Consider the following 19,846-nt stretch of genomic DNA (forward strand, 5'->3'; position numbering starts at 1 on the left):
TATGTCTAGGTGCCAGTAACTGGGAAAACTGAGGATCCAAGGATCCAAGGCCAGCGACTGGATAGACTGAGTGTCTAAGGCCAGCTACTGGAGGCCTTAAACATCCATACTGTATATATATGTATATATTTGCCATTGATGGACTGTCATTCTGATCAGCTGGAGAGGGTAACAGGATAAGGCCATTGGTGCTGTCTGTGTTGATCTGCGTGGCTGGCCATGTGCATACATTTATGTGTTTTATAAATGTGTTTGTGCGTTTGCCTACTGGGAACACATACTCAGCCTTGCTACTAGTTGGACTGGCAAGCATGGAGCTGTGCAGCCTCACTTCCATTGGGCAACTGAATTCATCTTCTCCCTAACAGCAGTAACCACTGCCACATCCACAATGATCTCTTAGATCACTTCCAATAACCATCCTCATGACTGGTACAGTTCTCCTGCAAAGCCCTTTTCAAATATCCTGTTGTCACCGCGTCGGCACCACTCACAACTTGTCATATTGCTTACGAGGTTTTGCATGACTCACACCATTATTTATCAGCACATTGTAGCAAAACAGCATGAGGGATGTTTTGGTCAGAAGCAGACAACTGTCCTATTTATTCTCACGCTCTGCCTTCCTGGCTACATCTGAGTCTGGAAGTCCCTAGAAGGCAGCAGTCTCTGTCCCGTAAGGAGGGCTTGCCCAGGCAGTGCATGGAGCAGAATGGCATTTCCCCTACAAGACTTCAGGCCCAGGGCACATTAGAACCCTCTGCAAGCTGCTTCTGTCACCCTTCTATACCTCAGATGCTCTTTCATTGGAAAGAGCCTACTAGCCTGGCCAAGATTCACCAGCATTCAGGCAGGTCACTTTGAAACAGGCCAAATAAGATGAAAGGAGTTGCTTGTGTAAATGTACAGGTATGCATGGAAAGCTTCTACGGAGGAGAAGGTTCTTTCAGCAGATAAGACACATCATCTAGTGACTCACACCTGACCAATCCCAAAACCTTGCTGTCTACGACAAAATTCATTTTCTTTCCTCATTCACAGTGGCTGTGGGAGAAGATCTATGCCCTGCAGTCTAGGACCCCCAAAGAAAGTATGTGTTCCATGATCCTTTCAAGACGGTCTCCAAATCAAGACTAAAGACCTTCTGCCCTATCACTCAGACAAGTGATATGATTAAAAAAAAGGGCAGCCCCACCTCTAAAGGAACCCTCTTTCCTCCCTGTCAACCCCTAAAAGACTGGGTCTCTAGATGCCCTCTCTCCTGACTCATCATCCTTTTCCAGCTGTCAACCCCTCTGGTCACCTCAGTTCAAAAGAGGTCTGTGAGATCTATCTGTGCTGAGTACAATGAACAATAATCTTAATTACTGAGACATAAATTTTGTTATAGACAGAATTCAATCCACTGTCCTGTTCAGACAATCCTCCAAAAATACAAACTTTGAACTCCGTTGTCAAAGAACATCTTAAGATAGCTGAGTCTGGGTTTAGATTTGTAATGGTGATCCTGCGAGAAGACTTTTCTGCCTATGAAAGGAGAGCTAAGGGAAGAGAGTATGGTATGGTGACCTGGGGCATAGCGTGAAGGTAGGCTCCACGACACTGCCTTCTGTGTTATGTCTTGGCCTACTAGGATGTGAAACTCTCAGGTGTACAATCATCCATATTGCTGAAGGCAGCAAACTCTAGAGAACTACAAAGATACAAGACTCAAGTTTACACCCCATACCAAGGCTGCACTAATAAGGTTACTTCTGTAACAGTCACAAGTCTGCTCAGAGCCTTAGACAGTACAGTCAGCAAGATGGGTGTTGCTTGAGGCCATTTCAGAACAGATAAGGGTAAAACTGCTGTTATAATCCGGTATCAGTGTGGCCCTGAACTGTTTTAAAAATCCTTCTTTTCACTGAGCTTCTTCCTAGCTACTAATCTGCAAACATACTTGCTGTATTTACATCCTCAGAGCTTTTAAATGCTAGCTTTCTCTTAATTTATTTCATTCCGGAGATGCACACCTCAAGAAAAGATTTTGTCTCATCACAAAATTCTCTCTTTTGAAAAACCTACAAGCTGAGTGCAATGTCACCCACTGGAGCAGCTCCACATTGACTTGAGTAGATTAAATAAATAACCAAATCTACCATTGCCCAAAGCAGCAAGGACATTATGCTATAGCTACTCAAAATTTGTTCGGTAGTAAAGCAGGTGTTGAATATCTTTAATTCTATTCTGGCCAGTCTTCAGTCTTTTTCTAATGAAGGATTGTTTTACCTATGTGAGCAACGCTTTCATGAGTTTTCTATATGCAAATAAATAGTGCTTTCTTATAAATAAACTTGAAAACAAAAAGTGGAATGACAGTATTTGACATTAAACTCATGCCTTTTTTGCTGCCCATTACCACTGTCTTTCACCATCGCATCACAGTGATCAGTCTGCGGGAAGACTTTTTATCACTGTAAGACCTTCTGTCACATTTTTTATGAAGGATGCAATATAAATAAAGCGCATTGTGTTTAAAAGGGACTTGAAAACAGATTGGTCTCTAGGAATTTAAATCCTACCTGGACCAGTTCCATCATGGCTAATCAGAACTTTCTCCAAGTCTCCCAGTGAGACAGCCTTTATGCAGAAAATATCCATCTGTGGAACCATACAAGGAAAACGATAAAGGTCTTGAACACACCTATTGCTTTGTGTATAACAGCATAGAATAGCTTATTTTTTCTCTTTTTTGTTTCTGCAGAATGAATATAGGTGTCTTATCTTGGTCCTGGCCAGTCAGTGAGGATTTTTTAAAGCTTTCTAAGGTGAATAACACCTTAAAATTCCTCCACTGAAACAGCACTTGATTTCCTTGGCATGACACAGTGATCGGTTGCAAATAATTATTTGGTCATCTCTGTATTACATTTTCTAGCCCTATCTGCCTCACCAAGACTGGAAAATATACTTGGGAATAAGGATTTAGAACTTGATTCTAAAATTTAAAGTGATCTGTTCAGGAGAACAAAAATGTTACCATTTTATCTGTATGTGCAATATAAATAACCAAGAGTACTCAAATTTTACTATCCAATGCTCTCAGTGATTGATCCAGCAGATAAAAATTATTCCTATGATGTAATTCTCTAATTTTGAATAAAGAAAATAAGTAAGAAAATGGTAAACTGCTTGAATAAAGCTTGTAAATAAGAAGATATTTGAAGAAACAGTTTGCTAGCCATAATTTGCTCTTATTGATCAGAAGTAGCATCATTTTTACTTCACCTGTCCATGTCGAAATTTTATGTTGTTATTCTTAGATCTATGGAGCTTCCTTCTGCCGGCATCTCCTCTTGTCCCAATGAGGTTGATATAAACATTAGAATCTGTTTCAGCACCAGATTTAGCACCCGTGTATACATGGACCTCATACACCAACACTAGAAGAAGAAAAAGCTTGAGATTATCCTTGTAGTTTGCACATGATTCAAAAGCTTTCCCATCAAAATTTTGCCAGAAGACTGTACTGACTTCCAAGTTTGGAAGTAGCAACAGCTATCCATACATTTGTCACTGCCAGGTTCAAATCTTGTAATTCTCTGCACAAAACTATAGAAATACCAAACTTAGAAAAACACGTTATGCTGAGTATAGCTGTGCATTGCTCAGCAAAGCAGCCCATCAAGCAAGTGTTCCCTAGTGCTCCATTTTATTCTCTCACTCCCTGTTGACTATTCATGATTTCAAGACCTAATTCGCAAGTCTTTCTTGGCAAGTTATCTGGAGACCACCTAACCTGCCTAGTCATGGTCTCAAACAATAGCTATATTTCACTGATACCAAGGCATTTTCAACCTCCAGACTTGTGCAAAACAGAATTTTCTGGGTGGTTAACCTTCATTTCATCTTAAAAGGAGAATAGCAATCATAAATCCTAGGGGTTTTAGATTTTCACCTCACATATAAAGGTGGGCAAGCAGATGAATGGCCTCCCTCATCTATAAAAAGCAGACACTCAACTTGCTTTTGAGGCTTTCAACCTTTATCACTAGTGGATGTTAACACTTTTAAAAACAGCTCTCAGTTAAAATATATTTGCAACTTTTTAATGCCTCTCCTTCTACTCTAAAACGAAGTCGTACACACAAAGAATATACACTTATCTTCAAAGAATTCTGGAATATAATTCAGAGTTACAGTATTAACATATTTTGCACCATGCTAATATTATTCTTTTAATTATCCAGATATGCAAACTTCTTTTAAAAAAAATTATTTGTAGTAATCACATACTACTGTATTTAATTTCAGGTTTTCTTATTACAACTTTTTTAAAAAAATTTCCTGTTTACATCTTAATGGCAATTTTTCCATGCAGTGTTTTCCTATTCTAATCACAGCTGGCCATTTCTGCTGCCATGTAGTGGATCACAGAGGAGATTACTGTTTCACTAATGGATAATTTTAATAGTTCTTGGGAGTGAAGAAAGGTAGTAGAAGCCCTAACAAACACAATTAAACACTACTTTTAAGAAGGAACTAAGATGAAAACAGAAAATGATAACAAAATGCTTGAAACTGGACAATATTCTACAAAAACTAACTAAAATACTATTACTCTTAAACCACCAAATAGTTAGTAGAATCTGACATTTCCATAAATTTTTAATTCACTGGACCCTAAGGCAGATTATAAAACTCAAACATCATGTCATCCACCATCATTGAAGAATAGCTATTTCTGATTCCCAGTGGAGAAGCTAAACAAGTAGTAAAATAATACTGCCAATACTTAAGGGAAAAAAATAGACCCACATATATTAAAAGGTAGGAAAGAAATGTTGATGGATAGACTGTATGCTTAACCAAGCCAGGATTTTTTTTTTAATCTCTATAAAATTATCATAAAATGGCAAAGACAGCATCTCCAACTCTTTATCACTATTACAACTGTGAGTCAAAATAGGAGTGGTGTCCCTTGATCAGTTTTATTATTTTCTGTAACTCCAAGCATTCGTTGAGCTCTCACACCCATGCATTAGTGTACCAACACAGCCCGTGACATATAATTGATCTCAATAATACACACACACTCCTTCAAAAATTTGGCAGAGCCTTGAAACCTAGTTTCAAGGTTTTTAACCTAAAAACGTCATGTTAAAACAAATGGTAGTTATGAATGGCAAGTAACAAAGATAAACGGACCTGATAATTAGCATAATTGAGCAATATATCCAAATGACATTTTATATCATAACTCTTAGCATAATCATAACTGTGTGCAGATTAGCAGCAGGAGAATATAAAACAAACAAGAAACTGGCCAAAGGACAGATGATAAGGGGTGACAGCCAACTATGAAAGGAAACATGCAACAAAGCAAAGAGTCACGCTGATCATGAAGGGGCAAAATGAAGGAGAGGGGGCATATTTCCAAAAGACAAGCTAACTATTATATTAATCTGTGACCAGCCATTTGAATAATAGGGCTGAACTACTCATGGAGCAAGATGCTGCAGATTAGTAAAAGCAGAGACATAGCGACATGAAGTCTCCCCCATGCTTTTGCATTCTTACTTACATTCTCAGTTTTGAAAAAGCAAAACATCTGTGGGAGCTAAGGAAAGTGTATAGACTGTTTATGTTATGACTGGTATTGGTATCTGTATTACTTACACCTACAAGTACTTTCCATGATCAAAACTGCAACATTTAAGTTACTATAAGCACAATTTTAAAGCATATTCAAGGCTTTTTTTAAGAAGCCCTTTAACAACAAGTGATTATGAGAAGAAAACACCAACAAGCTCTTTTATTTCTGGAGGGAGACCAAACCAAATGGATTAAGTACAGGACACACCAGAACAGAATAAGAGATAATTATAACACAACACAAAGATATTAACAGATAAATAAATTACAGTTGCTTTTGTAGCACTGTGCATCTCTGTGGTAACTAGAGAGATGATAATGATCTAATCAAATACAGCTTTCTATTGCTACAAGCCTAAATAAATCAGTCTGAATTAGAAAACATGCACATGTTGAAATGTAAAGAACTGCAAAATATTTTCCATAGCTCCTTGTGTCTATACATCTCTCGCCATCTGGAAAACAGTAGGTCTGGCATTTATTTAGGCTACACAATCTGCATTATTTACAAAGGAACCTTTTTAACAAAAAGACCAGTTCGTGCTTTAAATTTTTGTACAAATTAACAATACAGGCTGCTGTATTAGGATAATAAATGGAATGTTCATTTCCCTTAACCTGAGTATATATTACAATGCATTTTATAGGAAATACACAAAAAAATTAAGCAACAAAAATATTCTCCAAAACACGCTGTATATGCCTACTTAGAACATGTCGCTATGGAGAAATGCTTGGACATTCATATAAACATCCACTAAATAGATTGTGAAGGTTAAGGCTTTTCTGTACAAATGGAAACCTAGGCACAGACCAGCTCGAGCGGATGCAATTTTTTCTAACCTTGTCAAGCAGTTCCGCTAGATTGCAGAAGAGTTACAAAAGGTGCTAGTGTTAGTGGCTCCTGAGCTACAGATTGCTTAAATATAAGAACAAGAAGGATGATGCCACTCTGTAACAGGTAAGACAAGGTGCACCAGTAGTTTGATGAGCACGGGGGCAGATACAACCAAATCTGGAGAACAAACCTACCAGTCGAATGTATTGCTGAGACAGCAAGACTCACCCTATGTGAAATTTGCCTGTTTGTAGCTTTCTGTATATTGTTCACAAAACACAGGGGGTTTTGTGTAGACTGTAGAAAATATGTTCAGTCTCTGGGACAGTGGTTTAATTTCCTTTGAGAAACTGACCTACTCTAAGACCTCCACTGCTGCCACATCTGAAATGGAGACCTGCTTCACTGCAGGAAGAAAAAGCCATCCCAAAACTCTGAGAATTAGAACTCTATGGCCCAATCCTCTATTCTGTATCAGTAATTTCATTTTACTATACGCTGACTTAGTGAAACTACACCAGCTGAAAACAGGGGTGACAAAGCAGAGAGGTAGGCCCATAGGCAAAAAAAGGAAAGAAAAAGCTGAAAATTATATCATAAAACCAACCACTCAACAGAGGTTGGGAAATACCATTTCAGCATTATGAGGGACCTGTTAGACTCACGTCTAGGCATCTGTCTAATGTGGGGCACATCAAAGTAACAGAAGAAACGTCTTGAAAAACACAATAACTTTGATAAAGGATATAAGAGGATTAATTAATACAGAATAGCAGGAAAAAAATCTCAGCTAGCACTCACTAAAAAAGAAAATGACCTTTCAGAAAGTAAGTGATTGAAATCTTCAAACTGCTAACAGGGTAACTTTAGATAAGCTCTATAACCAAACAGAAAACTCTGTGACATGAATGCATGGATGAAACTGTTGGAAAAAAGGGAGGTAAAATGTTTTCAGGCAGAGCTGGGGAGCTTCTAAAAGGCTCCATGAGAGACAGACATTAAAGCAGCATAATAACTATGATAAAAAATGACGTATCAAAATATATCAAAAATACTATAGGAGTCACTGAGCAGTCAAGTGTACAAGTAGCAAATTTATACTTGCTCAGTCCATAAAAATGCTACTACTGCTACCGCTTGAGATGTTATCATGAGGCTTCAGGTGTTTTTTTAAGTCCCACTTCCAGCTTCTGGCATCTATTGATAACCTGAGAACATGAATTACCTGGAATAAAGGGGAGAGAGAAAGGAAGTTTTGTTTCTATGGTTGTGAAGAAAAGGTAACCTAAGGGCATACTAAGGGCAACAGAATGCAAGTTAGAGAACCTTTTTTCCAGACTTCTTATTCTGGGCACCTGAAGCAGAGTTTCCAATATAGAAGGTTGGTATATTCCTGATCATTCACCAATGCTAAGAGTTAGTTTGGCCCCAATCTGCAATCACAGTGTATAATTCCCATTTCCTTCTGAAGAAGTAAGGTACAGAATTCTGTTACTTATGACATTTTCCTTTGGAAAATATAAACGGTAAGCAAGCATCGCAGGTTGCCTTGCATTAAAGACTAAATTAAAATTTTGATATGTTTTGGGAGAAGAAGAAAACAATCCTAATAGAATTAAAGAAAAATTTATTTATAAGAATAAGATAATGAAAGTTTTCACTGCAGAAATATTGGTCTTTTTCTTCTGACTTAGTATAAGCTACTGTCCTATTGTCAGTTCTTTTTGAAGTAATTCTGCTAAAAGAAAAGTACAGTCATTATTTTAGAACTCTAGTTAAGAGCAGATGAATTCAAGATAAATATACTTATCACTTATTACTCAAAGTACATTAGGTAAGCTTCCTCTGCATTACAGCTGTCTGAGCCTAACGACACTGGTGTGCCTACAACAGCACATTAGTTTGAATCAAGAAACTGAATCCCCTGGTTGGCCCTCCTTAATTCTTTCCGGTTTGCAGCATGGAGTAATTTTAGAGTGAAAACTAGATTCTTTTTGGATTAAATTAAACCAGAGGATATGTTCCAGGAACACAGTGATAACAATCTTGCCACAAATTGGCAGTCAGTCTGTGGGAAAAGACCAGAACAAGCCCAGAGTAACTTTCCCCCTAAACACACATGATGAGGACATTGGACCCTTAGCTCATTGGATTTTTAGCACCAACCCCCTCATTGCGCAAATCCACTCCCATCAGGCTGCTAGTGTAAACAGACAAAATGGCCAAAGAACACAAAACCTAGAGAGATGGTAAATGATACACAACATTAAAATTGTCAAACTGTTTCTATTCGGTCCTCCCTTAATGGTGGCGATCCAAGGTATTAGAACAGTATTACACAGTACTGCTCCAGGTTCTGCCTTTCTTCCATATGACATGCCCACTTGAATGAAATAGTCATTTTGGCTTGATTTGTTAAACAGCAAGGTTGAATCTCTGTCATGTGGTTTTATCACTTGGTATTTACTACCTGGGTTGCAGAAAAAGTGTTTGGCATTTTGCCATGATGGAAGGGTAGAGATACAGATTGGTGCAGCATTAAGGCTAATAGGGAACAGTTTCTTAATGGCTGATAGTGGTTGAGAGGGACTATCTTCCTCAGAAGTGGTGCATATATTATTTGAGAAGACATAAATACAAAACGACTATCAGGTGAAGACATTTCAATTAGAATTACAGTTCTCAGGCTTTCTAATCTCCACTATTGCTATTTGGAGCAATATTCTAAAAAATATACAGGAATATTCTTCATAACGTATAAGAAAATTGTTAGCTTTGAAAAAACACACTTATTAATCAATTTTACAACAGGAAAGAGAAAGAAGCCTGACTTTTTAGCTGCGTAGTTGGTGCCTCTTGAGTGATTAAACAGGGATACAAATTTTGTAGAGATAGTGCTTGAGTCATTACTATTTGCTTCGGTCATCTTTTGCACTATTTCAGTCAATGGGCAAATTCTAACCTTTCTGTATTTGCCTGCACATTTCTCCAAGTGGAAAAGAAATCTAAATCTTTTGAGCTGGAATTTTTCCTGCCTCAGCCTCAATATTTGTCTTTTATCTCAATTCAGTACAGTTATTCCTTCGATTATGTGAACAACAACAGGGCAGAATTCCCCATTTATATTCTCATTTGAAGTTTATGTTCACATAAACAGAACAGTAAGAAAATTCAACACTTCTTGTACCATACACCCCTTTAGATCAAAACTTCAGCCATATCTGAAGACAATCCATGTTAGGACGTGTGATAAAGGTCTTCTGCACACTCACAAAGGAGCACAGACAGATATTGGCAGTCCAACTAACACCCTGCGCTGGCTTCTCCCAGGCCCATCACAGGAGCCATCAGCCCATCTCCACAAGCACAGGGGCAGGTGGGAACCCATATCAAGGACTCAGAGGAAGGGACACCCTCTCCCAGCCCTGCAGAACTGTCCCAGGAGAGTCTCAGTCCCAGTGTCCAGGCATGAAACCCATCACAATGTGTCAATTCTGGAGTATCTTTCAGAGTGCTGGGTTTTGCTGCCTAGGGGTGTGGAACGCAATATGGGACAGAGGGGAAGAGCATTTTAGGATTGCACAGGACTTATTATGGGACATTTAGGGGAGAAACCAAAGGCAGGGAAAGAGATGGATCTAGGTGATTTGGGGAGGAACAGGTGTGGGAAAATAGAGAGATCAGGGGATCAAAAGGGCTGGTTAGTATGGTTGGCTGTGTCCTGCACCTGATCAGTGCAGTTTGTCCCACCTTCACATTAATTTGCTTTCTAACTCTTTTACTGGGTGAAGGGCTCTCTGTTCTCTGTGTACGTCTGCATGTGTGGGTATGGGGTCTGAGTGCCAGCAACTGGACTGGGACCCAGCTGGGGTCCTGCATCACAGCAACTGGAGAGATTGGAGGGAGTGAAATTAAGTGTCAGCAAGTGGGGTGGGACCAGGGGTCAGAGGCCCATGCCTCTAAGTGCAAGACCACATGAGCAGCTCACTGTTGGAGGGACCACAGGAGTCCCAGCTAGCTGCCAGAGACGCCATGGGGTACGGGTGTCTCTACGGGTGAGACCTGCTGGGGTGTATGTGTGTCTCTAAGGGCGAGACAGCTCTGTGTGTGCTGGGGTGTACGTGTGTCTCTAAGGGCGAGACAGCTCTGTGTGTGCATGTGTGTGTGTGTGAGGTGGTCTGTACCAGCAGCTGGAGTGGGGCTGCAGCCTCAGGGGCTCATAGGTCCAGGTGCCAGCAGCTGGGGACACTGGCATCCAGGGGCAGCTGCTGAGCAGACGGAGTGTGTGAGCCTAGCTGCCAGAAGCATCCACCTTGTATATATGCATAGACATATATATTCCCTCCTATTGTGGACATCCACCCTGCTCAGCCAAAGAGGGGAGGGGGATGAGGCTGCTGGTGCTGTCTGTGTGTGGGCGACTGCTCTGTGTGCTTGGGTCACCTGTGCAGCTGGCCATGTATACATGTATATATATGTGGTATATACGTGTGGTCTCCCTGTGTGTGCTGACTGGGAACATGTGCTCAGCCTCGCCGCTGGTTGGACCTGGGGCCATGCAGCTGCGGCAGCCTCACTACATTGAGCTGCCAGATCTGGTCTGATTCCCCTAACACTCCTGCGTTGTCATGATGTTATAAAGCTAAGTCAAAAGCATTCAGAATAAAGCTTCTATGTTATTTTCATTGAATGACACTTAAGATTTACCCAGTTCAAGACATGATCACTAATTTCCTATACCTATCACTTAGAAAATACTTAAATAATTTTTCTTTGATTTAGTGCATCACAACGTAACTAGGGGATGAAACTATATCAGAACAGCAACAAATAAACAACTCAATACTTATAAAGTTTGGTAAACTAAAAATATATGGAACTGCCAGAAAAAAAGTGAGACTGGGTGGAAGAATCACAGAAAAAAAACAGGTTGGAGCAGACCTCCAGGGTTCATTCGGTTCAACAGCATGCTCAATTCAGGGACAACTTCGAAGACAGATCAGGTGAAGTTTTTTAAATCTCCAGGGCTGGAAAAGCAAAAAAGAAGATGGAATATGAAGAGAAAAAGAAGCCATGGACCTAGAAGCCTTGGCAATGGGGAAAAAAATAAGAAAAGAAGGGAAGACAAAGGCAAACACACATTGGAGGCATAAGAAACCTGGGTTACATATGGAAGTTGAGACTGGTATGAGGGAGATACTGAGAAAGAAATGAAAGCATCACTTGAATAGGAGACCAGATTAGTGTCAGGTTTTGAACTGGCTGAGGCACAGCCAGAAAAAGTAAGGGGATTTACCAAGGTGAGAAATTTGGATGAAAAAAAAGCAATTTCAGAGAGGAAGGTAAAGAAAAGCTGACAGAATCAGGAAATAACTTAGGACATTAAGAAATGAAGCTAGAAAAAGGAAAGACAAGGAATCAAAAATCAGCTCCAAGGTTTTGGGTCCATATTGGGTACATAGTAGAGTTTGGCTGGAGAAAGGGAGAAAAAAGGATAAGGAAAAAATTACCCTTTCTTCTAAGAAAGAAGTTGAGTAATAAAGTAAGTGTTAAAGAACAGCAATAAAAAAACCAATGTCTTCTGAGATTAGTTTATATTTGTTCATTTTGTTTAAAGTTTCCAGCACATCACTTTTATAGTTAAGCAAATTTAGTAGCACTAGAAGATACCAGATTGAATTAAAAGTACAGGATACAAATTACTAAATCATATCAGATATTATCATTAAGTAATAAGTAGTAAGTACATCATTTGTTCTGCTGGAGAAAGTGACTTGATGTGGTTTGTCCGGTATTTGTAAGCAATTAGCTTTTAAATGGGAAATGCAAATGGATAGTGTTTAATTTGCTTGTTCTTGAGAAACTAAATAGGAAATCCTTGGGAGGCCTTGCTGAGTATATATTGATGTTCAATTTAAATGTGCCTAAAATCAATAATTAATTTATAAAACTTACAATTTTGGGAAATTTCCAAATTCTTTCTAATGTATCTTTTCTTACAAACTTGAGACACATATTTTAATAAAGATAATGTTCCTGCAAAAGCAAGGAAAGGTGCAGTAATATAATGATTAAAAAGTAAGTAAATGTGCTGTTTTAAACATATTCCCAGCCTTTGATAGAACTGACTTGATTTTTCACATACAAGTATGTAAATGGAGTGCACCTACCAGAATATTAGTACTTTTCTATGAATGGGTGCATTCATAGAATGCATACTGCATTTCAGACTGCATACTGCAGATTTGAGTTATTGATGTTGAATTAATTCTTCATACAACAAATTGGCTTCTGCACTATTTTTCTATTGCACCAGTATACCGTATTTACATCACTATAAGAGGTGGCGTATTGTAGTGTGGTATACGTTAATGATTATAGGGCCTGGTTGATCCCGCTCAGTCCCAGGTTTTGAAATCTCTTATTGAAGTCACTAAATACTCTGCAGAATAATTAACAAAAAAAAAAAAAAAAAAAAAAAAAGAGGAGAGGGCAAATGTGTGCTGGCACGTGTGTTTCTCAGCATTTTCTGGCCTCTGTAACAGAGATCAGTAGTCCCCTTTGGCCTTAAAACCCATGGCAAACATTCACACATCACCAGTCTTGATGCTTTTTCAGAGAATTATATTCTTTTCATTTGAGGTTTTTCACTTGTTTGATATTTTCTTCTGAAATTATTTGATTGTCACTAAATGCATGATGACCCTTTTTTATGTTGAATCACTGATTCCTTGCAATATTCACTCCTTCAGTTTGAATACAGTTTGCCTGAATGATAGCACCTATCTATGTAAGACTGTGAGACAGTATTGTCTATCAGCTGCATCATTGTCATTCTGTTAATGTAAAGAGAATTCTATTAAAAAATCCCATCGTGCTAAATGATTACACTGGCTCCTTATTCCTTTGTAGAGGCCCAGGAATTTTTAAATAATAACTTTATATGATGGGCTATTTCCCACTTCACTTGAAGAGAACAAAGTGTGTCAAAGCTGTGGTAAACTTTGAAGTACCAAAGTGCCACCCTGCAGCTAACAATTTCTGTATGAATGCTTGTGACTTGAGTCTGATTTGGAAAACCTGTGTGTGATGATTCAGATCAGGGATTTCTGGTAAAGAGTATTTTATGCAGCACAAGAAAGGATGGTATCAAACTTGCTAAAAGGAGCTGGATGTCACACGACTACATACCTTGATAACGCCTTGATTTCCTGCCTGATGTGTTGCTCTAAGGAGCAGTACTTGCCAGTGATTTAGGGGCACTCTGAGAGACCAAGAATTTTATAGGGGTAAGATGCCCTGGCCACAGCTATTATTCTGATTTTGTGGAGGAAAGGAGTGGGGTAAAATGATCACTTTCCACTTCTGGGGAACTAGAAAGTATCTGGAAAGGATTGTTTCATGATTATGCTGGCTTTTGGGCAGTCTGCCCTGGAAGAAGCATGAAAAGCTGTCATATACTCACAGGATATGGCTAGCGAACACATGATCTAAAATACTGAGCACATACATGGCAAAAGCTCCTTTGTGGGGTTTCTTATCGCCACTTCCCTCCAGGTATCACCTTCACCCTTGTCTTCTGCAAGCCAGCACTCCATGGGGAGACAAATCTCTTCATCAGAAAGAGGGACTACTCTTTCAAGTCTGATTTCCTCCAGGTACCAACTGGGATCATTTCCAGTGTTGTCGTGGCCAATGCGGATTTTATATAGCTGCCCAAGATCTCTGAAATTAATCTGTAAGGGCCACAAAAAAAAAAAAAAAAAAAAGAAAACCCAACAGATTTTAATAAGAAATTATAATGTTGTCTGTTAGCAATCCTTCTTACACTGACCATGCAAGCTAAATGTGCAGCTAATGTAACCTGGAGTAATGGATTTTTTTAGAAAATGAAGCCTTAATATACAACAAATCACAGAGCAATCAAGCAAAGACTTATGGAGTAGTCTGCAAGCGTAATTTTATTTATTTCAGTACCATATTATTTAAAGTGACTAAAGGGCTCAAACAATTCAGTCTGGTTCTAGATCTCTTGACAGAATCCAGTTTGTAGCATTATAATGTAAATCTCTATTTCTAGACAAATACTTTAACAAGCAGAAGTACTTTCAGTCATTGCTGCATGAAAAAATATATTTTGCAGTCCATAGAGTTACCATCAGCAGAGCCCTATTAACTATTCCTACCATTATCAGTCTGCTATGACCCACTTTTCTCTTTGTCTTCTATCTTTACGTGCATTGGTGTCAGGATTAACTGTTTCTGTAAGTTCTCTATTACAGCACCATGGCTGTAAAAGTAACATTCCATTTTATATGGAAACAGAACTGCAATAAATGGCCATGCAAAAAAGTAAGGATGGGTCCCAGGACTAAAGCATCACTCTGGAAATCAGGCAACTAGTTTCTATTCCTGGGTCTGCTTTAGCTTCCTGAGAAACATTACATAATTCACAAGCCCTCTTTGTTTCTCTTTCTTAACTATACAACAAGGACAACACTTACATGTCTTTCACAGGGACACTGCAAAGCTCTCTTCATAAATTTTGAGATGCTCAGAAGAAGACACAAGTCCAAAATTCTGTATTTTCTCTAAAATTTTCTGTTCATTTTGGGTTAGTTGCTATTTTTCCATAACTCAATTGACAGATCAAAAATTATCAATTGTAATTCTCACAGCTAACTGTAAAGCTAGTGGTTTTGCTCAAGGATAATGTGATGTCACTTACAGTTACCTAGTGTCTCATATAATCACGCAATTTCTGTTGCCAATAGCGGAAGTTGTGCAGACAGAATAAGGGAGGAATAGCAACAAGCTGCTCAGCAAATATGTTGTAAATCTACTGAAGAAGGTGGTAAATATAATAAAGTCATTCCTCTGCTACACTGTAATTGGATGTTGCAGGTGCTCAAACTTCCTAAATGACAAGGACCCACAGAGATGGAAGACTGATGCATTTTGGGATAAGTCTACCCTGCCCTGAACAAACTTGCTAGAGTCCTAGCAACCATACACCTGAGTTAGCACAATAGTCCCTCAGCTGGCCAGTCCTGCTTCTCAAGGCACACTGCTGCTGGTGAGCACTGAACAACAGTGCTGCAGCAAAAGTAGCAGCTTGAGGCTAATCTTTGCTGGCTTCTGCAACAGAGCATTGACAAAATCATCAGACATCTAATCCTCAACCAAAGCACACAGTCAAAGCATTTATTTATTATTTAAAATATTAAAAATTGCTTTGCAAAGTTCCTTTCTCCCTGTAAATTCTTCAGCTTGATATGGCAGAGTTTGGACATGGGTGGAAATTCAAAGTCGTAAAATTTAAGACATAACAGTTTGGGAGTATGAAGCTGCCATTCTGATGTGGCTTACGTCAGCCATGTACAGAACATTAATAAGACCTAAACTCCTGCAGAGGTAACAAACAAGGGCATGGAAACAGAGATATCTCATTGAGGTAAAGGAATCTAGGTATCACAAACATCAGATATATTGATCTTCTTAGGGACTGTCTATTAGAGAGGTCTTCTGACAAATGCCAACCTCATGCCCTTCCGAGCAAGTAGTTTACAAAACACTTGAATCATCATTTACAGTTCACTTGTTGGTTGACTGTGAAACTCCTTCTGAGGAGTCAACCAATTTGCACCAAATTCTGTGATAAGCTCTAAAGGGGATGGACCTCATACAGACCCTGCTTATGTGAGAGATTGCCAGCACTTATTAACCTTAATAATATCATTGTGAATACAATGATAGTAGCAATTCTATTCTCTTTGTAGTATTTCAGGCAATAGGAGCCAACAAGGAGAGGTGCTATGCTGGACCTTGTTCTCACCAACAAGGAGGGGCTGGTGGGGAATGTGATGCTCAAGGGCAGCCTTGGCTGCAGTGACCATGAAATGGTGCAGTTCAAGATCCTTAGGGCAGTGAGGAAGGTGCAGAGCAAGCTTGCTACCCTGGTCTTCAGGAGAGCAGAACTTGGCCTCTTCAGGGATCTGCTTGGTAGAGTACCATGGGTAAAGCCCTGGGGGAAGAAGGGCCCAAGAAAGATGGTTAATAGTCAAGGATCACCTCCTCCAAGATCAGGAGCGATGCATCCCAACAAAGAGGACGTCAGGCAAAAACACCAGGATGAACAAGGAGCTCCTGGGCAAAAATCAAACACAAACAGGAAGCCTGCTGAGGGTGGAAGCAAGGACAGGTAGCCTGGGAGGAACACAGAGAAATTGTCCAAGCAGCCAGGAATCAGGTTAGGAAAGCTAAAGCCCTGATAGAATGAAATCTGGCCAGGGATGTCAAGGGCAACAAGAAAAGCTTCTACAGGTACATCAGTGGTAAAAGGAAGACTACAGAAAATGTAGGCCCTCCCCAGAAGGAAACAGGAGGCATGGTTACCCAGGATATGGAGAAGGCTGAAGTACTCAAAGATTTTTTTGCCTCAGTCTTCACCTACACGTGCTCCAGCCACACCGCCCAAGTCACAGAATGCAAAGGCAGGGACTGGGAGAATGAAGAACTCCCACTGTAGGAGAAGATCAGGTTCAAGACCATCTAAGGAACCTGAGGGTGCACAAGTCCATGGGACCTGATGAGATGCATCTGCAGTTCCTGAAGGAACTGGCGGATGAAGTAGCTAAGCCACTATCCATCATGTTTCAGAAGTCATGGCAGTCCAGTGAAGTTCCCACTGACTGGAAAAGGGGAAACATAACCCCCATTTTTAAAAAGGGAAAAAAGGAAGACCCGGGGAACTACAGGCCAGTCAGTCTCACCTCTGTGCCCAGCAAGATCATGGAGCAGATCCTCCTGGAAACTAAGCTAAAGCACATGGAAAATAAGGAGGTGATTGGTGACAGCCAGCATGGCTTCACTAAGGGCAAATTGTGCCTGACAAATTTGGTGGCCTTCTACAATGGGGTTACAGCATTGGTGGATAAGGGAAGAGCAACGGACGTCATCTACCTGGACTTGTGCAAAGCATTTGACAATGTCCGGCACAACATCCTTGTCTCTAAACTGGAGAGACATGGATTTGATGGATGGACCACGTGGCTGATAAGGAATTGGCTGGATGGTTGCATTCAGAGAGTTGTGGTCAACAGCTCAATGTCCAAGTGGAGACCAGTGACGAGTGGCATTCCTCAGGGGTCGGTATTGGGACTGGACCTGTTTAACATCTTTGCTGGCAACATAGACAGTGGAATTGAGTGCACCCTCAGCCGATGACAAGCTCTGTGGTGCAGTCGACATGCTGGAGGGAAGGGATGCCATCCAGAGGGACCTTGACAGGCTTGAGAGGTGGGCCTGTGCAAACCTCATGAAGTGCAATAAGGCCAAGTGCAACATCCTGTACATGGGTCAGGGCAGTCCCAAGCACAAATACAGGCTGGGCAATGAGTATATTGAGAGCAGCCCTGAGAAGAAGGACTTGGGGGTGTTGGTTGACGAGAAGCTCAACATGACCCGACAATGTGTATTTGCAGCCCAGAAAGCCAACCATATCCTGGGCTGCATCAAAAGAAGTGTGACCAGCAGGTCGAGGGAGGTGATTCTGCCCTTCTATTCCGCTCTTGTGAGACCCCACCTGGAGTACTGTGTTCAGCTATGAGGCCCCCAACATAAGAAGGACATGGACCTGTTGGAGCAAGTCCAGAGCAAGGCAATGAAGATGATCAGAGAGCTGGAGCACCTCAGCTATGAAGACAGGCTGAGAGAGTTGGGGTTGTTCAGCCTGGAGAAGAGAAGGCTCCAGGGAGACCTTATAGCAAGCAGCCTTCCAGTAGTTAAAGGTGGCCTACGAGAAAGCCAGAGAGGGACTTTTTACAAAGGCATGTAGTGATAGGACAAGGGTTAGTGGCTTTAAACTGAAAGAGGGGAGATTTAGATTAGACATAGGGAAGAAATTCTTTACTGTGAGGGTGGTGAGGCACTGGAACAGGTTGCCTAGAGAAGTTGTGGATGACCCATGATTGGAAGTGTTCAAGGCCAGGTTGGATGGGGCTTTGAGCAACCTGGTCTAGTGGAAGGTGTCCCTGCCCGTGGCAGGTGGGGTTGGAACTAGATGATCTTTAAGGTCCTTTCCAACCCAAACCATTCTATGATTCTATGAATAATATCAACACTCATTATATTTTATAGTATTAGTACCAATACATATTATTGTAAAAACTGTCCACCACTTTCGAAAGGGCCACATTTTCAAACAATGGTAGCTTTGGCTCAGCTACACTCATATCCTAAATGTTTGCAAGCAGTTAAACACGATTAGCCTGGTAATCAATACAACCATGTACTTTGTGCATTGCTACGGTTTATTTTTTGTACAAGCTTAGGACTAAATTCTCTTCTTACCAAAGCCAATGGGAACATTTTCATTAAACCGTACATTAGAAAACTTGGCCTTACTTTTTGAAATTGAAGCTTAACAAAGCTCATATTTTACAACTTGTCTCTAAGCATAAATTGAAATCCAGGTTTATCAGCAAGATGTTCTTCCTAAAGAGGATGCAAGGACTAAATTTTAATTCCATTGCTAAATAAGCTATGCAAATACTCTTCAGTCCCTAGCATACCTATGATATTTTGAGTGAAGTCAGTATGACCTATTTTCATGTACTTGAAATGTTTAACTAAGTGAAAAGTAAAGTAAGAGTTCCTTGGCTTAAGAAGAGACTGTTCAGTGGAAAGATACTTCAATAAAAGGATGGAAAAAAATCTATGTAATGACTCCATTTCTCTTTTATATACTGGAATAACCAAATAACGTCACTGTATTCCTGTTGTACGGAAAGCATCCTGCAATCTCTTTGAAATAAACTCAGGCTAGCATGAAAATCATTTGGATAAGTCAGCATTTCAGAAGAAGCTACACCAAAATCCCAAAGTCTAACACAACCGCTAGAGGCTATGCTTGACAGACAGTTATTAATTTCATGTAAGGCCATGTCATTAACAGAATTTCAGAGAAATCATGTGCAGCAGCTGGATTCCCAAAAGAAAGTGAAATCATTGACTGCATTAGTTTAAATTCTACAGCATCTGCATATAATGGAGAAATCTTTGGAAGTATAAGATATTTTTAGATAGTGAGCATACAGCTGGTAAATGTTGCCAAAAATATAACTAATGTACCAGTAGAGTACTCAGGGTCCACCCATGGTGCTTGCGTTTTCCAGATGTCTGAATTCAGCCCATTTGTTAATTGTAACCAACAAACTTGGCACAGCTATGCACTAACTCAAGAATTAGAATACATCACAGGTGCTCACACAGAAACTTAACAGTCTCATGAAGAAGGTGGATGTAACATGTAGGGAGTAGGATTAAAGGCCACACAAAAATCAGCATAATTTCTTCCCCACTTCATACTTT

The 19,846-nt window shown here is 40.0% G+C and overlaps 1 protein-coding gene across 1 annotated transcript in view; it reads right to left on the bottom strand.

Moving 5' to 3' along the window:
- Positions 1-19,846, bottom strand: part of RP1 (RP1 axonemal microtubule associated) — a 184,886-nt gene that overhangs the window by 87,984 nt on the left and 77,056 nt on the right. Inside the window, exons 26-28 of the mRNA XM_030012421.2 lie at positions 13,986-14,211; positions 3,271-3,425; positions 2,565-2,643 (exon numbers count right to left, since the gene is read on the bottom strand). Coding sequence (XP_029868281.2) covers positions 2,565-2,643; positions 3,271-3,425; positions 13,986-14,211 — 460 coding nt within the window. The remainder of the gene's footprint in view (positions 1-2,564; positions 2,644-3,270; positions 3,426-13,985; positions 14,212-19,846) is intronic.

This window comes from Aquila chrysaetos, chromosome 4 (assembly GCF_900496995.4).
Source record: "Aquila chrysaetos chrysaetos chromosome 4, bAquChr1.4, whole genome shotgun sequence".
NCBI lineage: Eukaryota > Metazoa > Chordata > Aves > Accipitriformes > Accipitridae > Aquila > Aquila chrysaetos.